Below are 9,190 nucleotides of genomic sequence, written 5' to 3'. Positions count from 1 at the left end.
CGACGAGAAGGGTTGAGTTACTTTTTTTTACATTTAATTATCCGCAAGTTTTGTATTATTTATTCCATTTTAAGTGGTCATATTAAATTCATTACCCAATTTTTGAATATTTACATTTTGTGTTAATGATATCAAATTGGTGGTGCAGATTCTGGCATGGTCCTTAGCGCCTAAACTGTGTTTTGACTTTTAACACTTAACAGCGACGATAACAGCACTGATAACACAGAGTACATTATATAATATAGGTATAGAGTTGTCAGTCAATTTCAAGGCGAAAGCGACATCGCGTGGGAAATTGACGAACTTTCCTCGGTTATACCTACATATACGTATAACATAAACAACTGTATTTTGGTTGTTTTAATTGTATTATTAATTTTACACAGGAATTCGGGTCGGTAGACGGGTGAAAATTTGAAGTTGTATCTGTTTTTAAATGTTGAATCATAATAAAATTAAATAAGAAATTTTGTCAAAAATAAAAAAAAATGTTAATGGTAAACAACCCTTAGCACTAGTTAGGGGTGTGAAAAATAGATAGTAGCCGAATCTCAGACCTACTGAATATGCATATAAAATTTGGTAAAAATCAGTAATGCCGTTTCGGAGGAGTAAGGTAACTAACATTGCGACACGTGAATTTTATATATAAGATATTATAAATGTTGTTATTATATGAATATAGAAAGAACAAAAATTGTTGTATTTCGTATTATAGACACCTTGATAAAGTTTTTACTTTTGTCGTGTAGTCTTTTTAGTACCTACATACTGTTTTCTATTATTTTATCTACACCTATGCTTTAAATCCTCTATTAAAGATTCTGAAACAGTTAGCTTATTGCCAACATTAAAACACCCAATGTTCTAATAACCATTACAACATCCAAACGAGTGATGTAATGTTGTACTGAATTTCATAACAACACTCCTATTTTTTTTAGATCCCTTCATGGGCAATGAGTTTCAACAGACAGCCACATTCTTATTGCTCGATGCGTGGTATCTGTATGAATTTCAAAAAAATAACATTTTCGTTTACGCGCGTTCCACAATACCAGAACGTCGCGTAAAAAAAAGTAGGTTATTCGAATCCCCGCCATTTTTCTTCGATATTTTTATTGTTTTGCTTACAAAAAATGAGCGATTCATTTTAAACGCTGAATATTCGAGTGAATTTTAAGTATTGCACAAAACATACAAAATGTAAATTACTACTAAAATAAATAATTTATACATTAATACATAGTTTATTTGTATATAATCAGTAATGAATGATATTAGGTTACTACTAGGACTGGTGTTTTAATGTTAGTTAACTGTTCCAGAATCTTTTAGAGGATTCATATTCTGGCTGTAGATGAAGTCTTGTATGCAACTGTTGATAATTAGGTATTAAAACACTAATGTGATACTATTATCTCACTCAGCTTCGCCTCGTGTGATAAATCCACATTCATGTTTTCATACACGGGGACAGCGGCTACGGCAACTTATTTTAGTATTTTAGGAAAAATAACAATATATATATATATGGCTTTTGGTGAAATTAAAAAAAATATATATATATATATATATATATATATATTTTTTTTAATTTCACCAAAAGCCATACTTCATGCCTTAACAAAATACAAACGTATAAATGTGCTAAGGGAACGATGGCTTGTCAATGCATTAACTCGTGAACGGATGCTATTTGTGGTGCCAAGTAGACCTGTTATCGTTAATATTAATACCAGTGGGAGGCTCCTTTGCACAGGATGCCGGCTAGATTATTATTATGGGTGCCACAACGGCGCCTATTTCTGCCGTGAAGCAGTAATGTTTAAGCTTTATTGTGTTTCGTTCTGAAGGGCGCCGTAGCTAGTGAAATTTCTGGGCAAATGAGACTTAACATCTTATGTCTCAAGGAGACCAGCGCAATTGTAGTGCCGCTCAGAATTTTTGGGTTATGGGCAGGGGGTATCAACTACCATCAGCTGATCGTCCTGCTCGTCTCGTCCCTTACTGTCATAAAAAAATAATTTTACTTATTGGATGTTATTTATATGGATTCGGCTTAGAATGGATTAGGTACTAATGAAAGTGATCACAATCAACATTTTGACTTCTCATGAACTCTTCTTTTTCCGAACATATGATAGATTCAGTAATATAAAATAAATATTTATAATGGCGATTCAAATGCTTAATCCTAATTGAATAAAGTTGATTTATTTGACTTTGACGATAGATAGATAAACAACACGTGCGAAAAAGATTAAGATCTGTAACGGAGATACAGCAAGATAGAAAAGAAAAGCGAATCTATTGTTACTGCACTGATTCTTATCGACAAGTCGTAAATAGTCAACACTTGGCATCAGCAATATTAAACCACTAGCACAAACGCACAAATCAATCGGGCTGTACGTCATCGGTCATCTTTACGCTAATATATTCTAAGCGTATTTATTAATACGCTCATATATTCTATCCCCCTTATTCATAATAGTCCGCTAACTTAAAGCATTGCTAATTCTCACCCTGTCTTCTTCTATTGACCTAAGTCAGAATGAGAAAAAACACTTCTTAGCGGCTGTTTTAAGTTAGGGGACCATTATGAATAAGGGGGTATTTCTAGAAGGCCGGCAACACTCCTGTAATTCCTCTGGTGTTGTAAGAAACTGTGGGCAGCGGTTGATCACTTAACATCTGGTGACCCTGGTGGTCGTGTGTCCTCCTCTTCCATAATAATAATAAGAAAAACAATACGGTTTTGAAGACTTAGATGCAATTCTACTGATAATGGCCATTAGACGTCATCAACTACGTTATCCATTTATAGATAGCCTAATCAAATAATCAGTCAATTACACAAATTCTTCGCATAACTATAATATAAATAAAAATACATGCACGTCTGATTTATTCACTAGAATGGAATAAACTCATGAACTTTGAACAATGGGTCCCTTTTGTAATCAAGCACCCACTACTGAAAGATCATACAATGTTTGTCAGTCAATGTAAAATATATATTTTTATTTAATATTTATTTTATCCCTGTTTTCAATAGTTAGTATTACTAGTTAGTTGGTTTGTCCATTGATATACGATAAATTTCTGTATTTAGGTAATCATAGATAGTGAAGTTAGTCTTAGCTAAATCAGTTTAAAGTGCCTACTTATTGCACGAAGTGTTTTTTTTAATTATTTTACATTATGACTTATAATAAATAATAATAATAATAAATATCGTTGTCTTGTACCCATAGTACAGGCTATACCAAGTTTGGGGCAAGATAATTTGTGTAAAAGTGAGTCTCTATATATAATAGTTTGATAAAAGCTTAATCAAATTGATAGCAAAGAGCGTTCATCATTATATCAGCTGGAAGATATTCTCCACTGGTGTACAAACTCCTCCCCCAAGGGTGGTGCTGTAAAAACCACGTTTGGCAGGCGGGTTGGCGATCACAGTTGATAGTGACGCTCTCTTTGAAAGATCCATCCCCAGTTCCTTATATCCCTTAGTCGCCTCTTAACACACCCACAGGAATAGATGGGCTGGTACTAAAAATCGTGCGACACCACACGCACAGAGCGTTGGCTATCTTACGAAGCATCGAATCAAGTTATAACGTAAACTTCAGAAACCGATATCACATTGGTACACGTCGCGGGCGAAGATGAACCAGGGGCAACAAGGTGTGAGCTAACGGTTCTCCCTATTGCGCCATCTACGTCTAAGTTTAACAGTTTTGGCAATTCAACCCTCAAAGAGATAAACTCGCTGCAAGTTAGTTAAAAAAACGCAGATTTAAGGGCAACAGCTGGCATTTTACTTTTGGTGAGGTGTTTAGTATTTTTCTTATTGAAAAATCACCAAAACCCCTGAGAGTGTAAAATAAGATAGGAAGCTGATATGAAGATCCGCTGACTTTAAATAGGCAATTTGAAAATTAGCTCATAGCTTTTTAGAAGAAACTCAGTTCGAGTCGTTTTTTGAGACGACCGCAATACAGGATAAAATTCACCTTGTACAGTTTATTTCTAAGATGTCCCAAGTTTTCGAGATAACCTTCTAAAGTTCTCGAAATTTCGAGCGTTTGCCAATACCGCTATCATATTGAAAACAAAGTCAAATTAGCTCCTATGAAACCCAAAAGATTAAATTAATTATGAAGGGTAAATAAAGTCTCGAAATTTTAGGCACCTGTATGATATATTTCTTCAATTTTATACGTGTATACATTTCGCCACTATAGATATTTCTTTTTAATTACTGAATCTACCATATGCTCGGAAAAAGTAGAGGTCATTATAAGAACATACAAGAAACTCAACGGTCACTCCTTTAAATCAATTAGAGTAATTTGCAATGGCTGTAATGAACATTACAAATTAATTTGTAAGGTGCTAAATCCAATACATGAATTATGTTCAAAGTTGAAATCGTATTAAATATCAAATAATTCATAAAAAGTCATACAGAACAAACTACATAATATATAAATATTAATTATCGTATATTGGAGTCCTTAGTTTCAGTTCATAATTTTTGTTCGAATGCGTTGTGAATATGATGGTCGTGATTACTGTCAAAATTAGTAATCGCATCAAACAAATGCAATGAATTAATAACTGTAACAGGTTCCACAAACTACACTGCAATGCGACTCCTTTCAAAAAGCTCAAATTTTGACATATCCGTATTACAATAGGCCTGCTATTGCAATTATTGTGCAGTAACGTTGCGGTGTAGGGATAGCTATTTTAACTAATAAACCTGCGCTACAACTGCACATTTACTGCAAAATAATCGCATTCTATAAAATTATTTTGACATTTGAATTGTACGTATTCGTGCAGTTATTATTATTTTAATTACGAGGCTAGCAATGCATGATGCATGCATGATTTTAGAATCACGGACTTCTACCTAGTATTTTCATGCCATAATATCAACATAGCAGTGCATTTATTTATCAGAATTGCCCTGCAAGTCGACTTGGAACTACAAGAAGGAACCGTTCACGAGTTGACGTATGAACGAGTCATCAACCATCGACAACGATTTTAGTAGCAGTTTATTTTTTGAATGCGATATTGCGGTTGATTGTGACCATAATAAGTTTGGTGCATTCAAAGCCGTGAAATTATTCAGTTCTTCATAGTAGTTTGTTGTGATACAAACACTCAATTGATATCAATTTATTTATATATTTTTATTGATAATAATGCAAGTATCATTGGCGAGCTTTTATTCAGTACGTATGTTGAAAGCCCAAGCTACATTATAACATCATTACTCGTCAACAGGAGAGCAAGCAGGAGATAGAAAAAAAAGTAGCTGATTTTGATAAAATATCGCAAGGTATCTAAAATGTCAAACAAATACTGTATCAGGCATGTAAGACAGTACTGTAACTTATTGAAGTATTTCATGAGTGGCAATAACTGGACCCTAGATGATCATGCAGCATGAGATATGCTACTGTACTTATTCTTAAAAATGACATTCTTACTACGAAATGATAGCTGTAGACAAACGGTAGATAGATGGTCAATTCGTTTTATTTTTCAAACAAATAATTAAAAAATAGATTGGTTTCATAGTTACAGTGTGCATAAGATTTTAGTGTTACTATAGACATTCAACTTAGATGGGTAGCGTTCGGGCAGCTCCGTAACATCTTCTCGCATCAAATACCACAGCATCTCAACGCTAAGGTTTTTGACCAGAGTTCTTACGGAACGCAGACGTGGTCGCTAACTATGGACCTGATGAGAAAAGAAATGTTTGCTGCGAGGGCATTAAAGAGGGCTATGCTCGGAGTTTCCCTGCGAGATCGAATCCGTAGAAGACCTAAATTCCGAAACTGAAGAAGCAGTGGGCAGGTCACATAGCTCAACGGACAGATGATGGCTTTTAGTATAGTAAAGTCCATGAACGGTAGGTAGGTAGGTAGCTATCCCACAGGATGGACCTATGATCTGGTCAAAATCGCTGCAACAGTTTGGATGAGGGCAGCGTACGACCAGCTTTTGTCCAGCAGTGGATGTCTTTCGATAAATTGAAGTGAACTGACATTTTACTTTATTACAATGTATGGATAATTGTTTAATTTCAATAGAAAATTTATAACCTAACCCTATCTAATTGTGATTGAAGCGTGATTATTATGGGCGTAAATAAATCTATAATAACCGGAAAATAGCTGAGAAATGTTCATGTAAAATTTTCCGGTGTAAAACACATTAGTTCAAACCATATCGAACTGATATATAAGGAAATTTTATAAGTTTTCAATCGACCACTAGAAATGTTAGTCCTAATATTAGCGGTTCTTAGTTTGGCTGAGGGTTTCCCTGCTGCAAATCATGTTAATTTATATTCCAACTTAAAGTAAGTACAAACACCTTTAATTACCTGACCTACCTTTCAGAATTAAAATACTAAAAATGAAGATAAAGATGTGGCTATGTGTCTGTGACTTATGCGTAGCCCACAGTTCTTCTCGAATATATTGATTCTGTAACCGCGCACACTGGAGTGCCCCAAGGCAGTATGCTATCACCTACACTATTCTTACTGCATAATAATGATAATAATATGTTGGATGACTGCAGAGGAGATAAGTAATAAGACATTCGTCTTAATGACCAGCCTGTTTCTTACGCGGTGATCTGAAAATAAAGGCAAATTGGTTTCGAAGAAACTTGGGGCCATCAATAAGTAATACTTTAAGCGTTCTAAACTGCTCAAGTCCAGACATGCTACAAATGATCCGTGGCTTAGTGAACCCCACTATCAGTTGAACTATTTGAACGGCTTAATCGTATGAAGTTGCATAGAGACGTCGCTTCATCTTTTGTATCACGGTGAGTGTTCTGTAGAGCTTTTAGCATTCCACCCTCGCACTATATACCATCTTCCAGGAGGAAACGACATGGGTAACTTAAATTAAAAGCATGTCTTCATCCCTGGTGTTGCGGATGTCCATGGGCGGTTGTCTTACCACTTCCCATCAAGTGGGAACTCCTTTAAAAAAGTAGTAAAGCAAAATAAAATCATAAAAGCTTAATAAACCACCAACCTCACATTCCCATAATTTGAGCTCTATTTTTTTTATGGAATAGGAGGACAAACGAGCGTACGGGTCACCTGGTGTTAAGTGATCACCGCCGCCCACATTCTCTTGCAACACCAGAGGAATCACAAGAGCGTTGCCGGCCTTTAAGGAAGGTGTACGCGCTTTTTTTGAAGGTACCCATGTCGTATTGTCCCGGAAACACCGCACAAGGAAGTTCATTCCACAGCTTGTGGAAGAAAGCTCCTTGGAAACCGCACTGTGGAGGACCGCCACACATCCAGATGGTGGGGATGATATCCTAACTTGTGGCGTGTCGTGCGAAGGTGGTATTCGGCGGCAGGAAACAGGTTAAACAGCTCTTCTGAACACTGCCCGTGATAGATGCGGTGATGTCACCGGAAACACCGCACAAGGAAGCTCATTCCATAGCTTTGTAGTACGAGGGAGAAAGCTCCTTGAAAACCGCACTGTGGAGGACCGCCACACATCCGGAATTCGGCGGCAGGAATCAGGTTAAACTGCGACTGTTTCACTCCCCACTCCCCGTGATAAATGCGGTAGAAGATACACAATGATGCGACGTCTCTACGCAACGCCAAGAGATCCAGCCGTTCACAGAGCACTGAGTCCCCGACAATTCGAGCTGCTCTACGTTGCACGCGGTCAAATGGATCGAGCAGATACTGGGGTGCGCCAGACCAGAGATGACAGCAATACTCCATGTGTGGCCGGACCTGCGCTTTGTAGAGCGCTAGAATGTGGGCCGGCTTGAAGAATTGCCGTGCTCTATTGATGACGCCCAGCTTCTTCGAAGCCAATTTGGCTTTGCCCTCCAGATGGCCACGGAATTGGCAATCGCTCGAGATTTCGAGACCCAGTATTCCGATACTAGGCGCGGCTTTAAGAGAAGTGTTCTCGGAGAGCGGTGATACGACAAATGGGGTTTTTTTAGTGGTAACCGCGCAAACTTGAGTCTTCTGGGGGTTAATTGGACAAGGTTCAATTTACCCCATTCCGCGACCTTCTCGAGAGAGAACTCGATAGAAGACACAAGTTTCTCCCGGTACTGGTCGACGATTTCCCGAGAGAGACCTGCATGGCCCGTGTATACGGCATCACCAGTGCTGTCGTCCGCATAGCAATGTATGTTGGAGGTGTCCAACATATCATTGATATGCAGAAGAAACAGCGTAGGAGATAGAACACAGCCTTGTGGCACTCCAGCATTCACGGGCTTCGGGTTCGAGCAATATCCGTCGACAACGACCTGTATGCTACGCCCAGTGAGGAAGCTGGAGGTCCACTTGCACAAGCTCTCGGGAAGCCCAAATAGTGGAAGTTTTGAGAGGATCGCCTTGTGTCATACACTATCAAAGGCCTTCGCTATATCCAGGCTAACTGCCAGGCCTTCCCCCTTGCTTTCAATAGCCGCAGCCCATCTATGTGTTAGGTATACCAGGAGATCACCTGCCGACCGTCCATGGCGAAAGCCGTTGATCAACTGGTGACCCTCTAGGTATACTAAAAACTGGCGGCTAATTATGCTCTCCATGATTTGAGAGAGCAGGGAGGTGATAGCAATAGGCCTGTAGTTCGCCGGATCTGAACTGTCTCCTTTTTTTTGGATCGGATGGACAAGGGCTGACTTCCATGAGTCAGGGACTACGCCTTTGGAATAAGAGTGCCGGAATAAACGCGTTAGCACCGGCGTCAACTCAGGGGCACACGTTCTAAGCACGATTGGAGAAATGCCATCCGGCCCGCTCGACTTCCTGACATCCAACGAAAACAGTGCTCGTCTAACAGTTTTCTGTCTGAACTGTACTTCAGGCATAGAGCTCTGACACCGCGGGATGGTCGGCGGTGTTTTTCCGTTGTCGTCAAGTGTCGAGTTGGAGGCGAAAAGAGCGCACAGGAGCTCGGCTTTCTCTTTTGCCGTATGGGCCAGGGTGTCATTCCTCATGTGCAACGGCGGCATGGACGGCTGGTTGAAGTTACCAAGAGCAGCTTTCGACAACGACCAGAACTTGCGTGTTCCGGTCGGGTAACCGGAAAGCTGCTCGCCGATTTTGACGACGTGCTTAGACTTAGCACGGGCGATTTGC

The 9,190-nt window shown here is 38.8% G+C and overlaps 1 protein-coding gene across 50 annotated transcripts in view; it reads left to right on the top strand.

Moving 5' to 3' along the window:
• Positions 1 to 6,229: 6,229 nt before the first annotated feature.
• Positions 6,230 to 9,190, top strand: part of LOC126976609 (MAPK-interacting and spindle-stabilizing protein-like) — a 62,292-nt gene continuing 59,331 nt past the window's right edge. For 18 of the 50 annotated variants that reach the window (XM_050825069.1, XM_050825072.1, XM_050825071.1 and 15 more), the window contains exon 1: positions 6,233 to 6,397. In XM_050825069.1, coding sequence (XP_050681026.1) covers positions 6,315 to 6,397 — 83 coding nt within the window. In that variant the 5' untranslated portion in view covers positions 6,233 to 6,314. Of the gene's footprint in view, positions 6,398 to 9,190 lie in introns of all 50 variants that reach the window. The other 32 variants (XM_050825068.1, XM_050825062.1, XM_050825063.1 and 29 more) reach the window with 6 other exon arrangements.

The sequence above is a fragment of the Leptidea sinapis genome, chromosome 41 (assembly GCF_905404315.1).
Source record: "Leptidea sinapis chromosome 41, ilLepSina1.1, whole genome shotgun sequence".
NCBI classification, from domain to species: domain Eukaryota; kingdom Metazoa; phylum Arthropoda; class Insecta; order Lepidoptera; family Pieridae; genus Leptidea; species Leptidea sinapis.
Note: the sequence above shows the minus strand (reverse complement) of the source record. Positions and strands in the feature narration are given on the sequence as shown.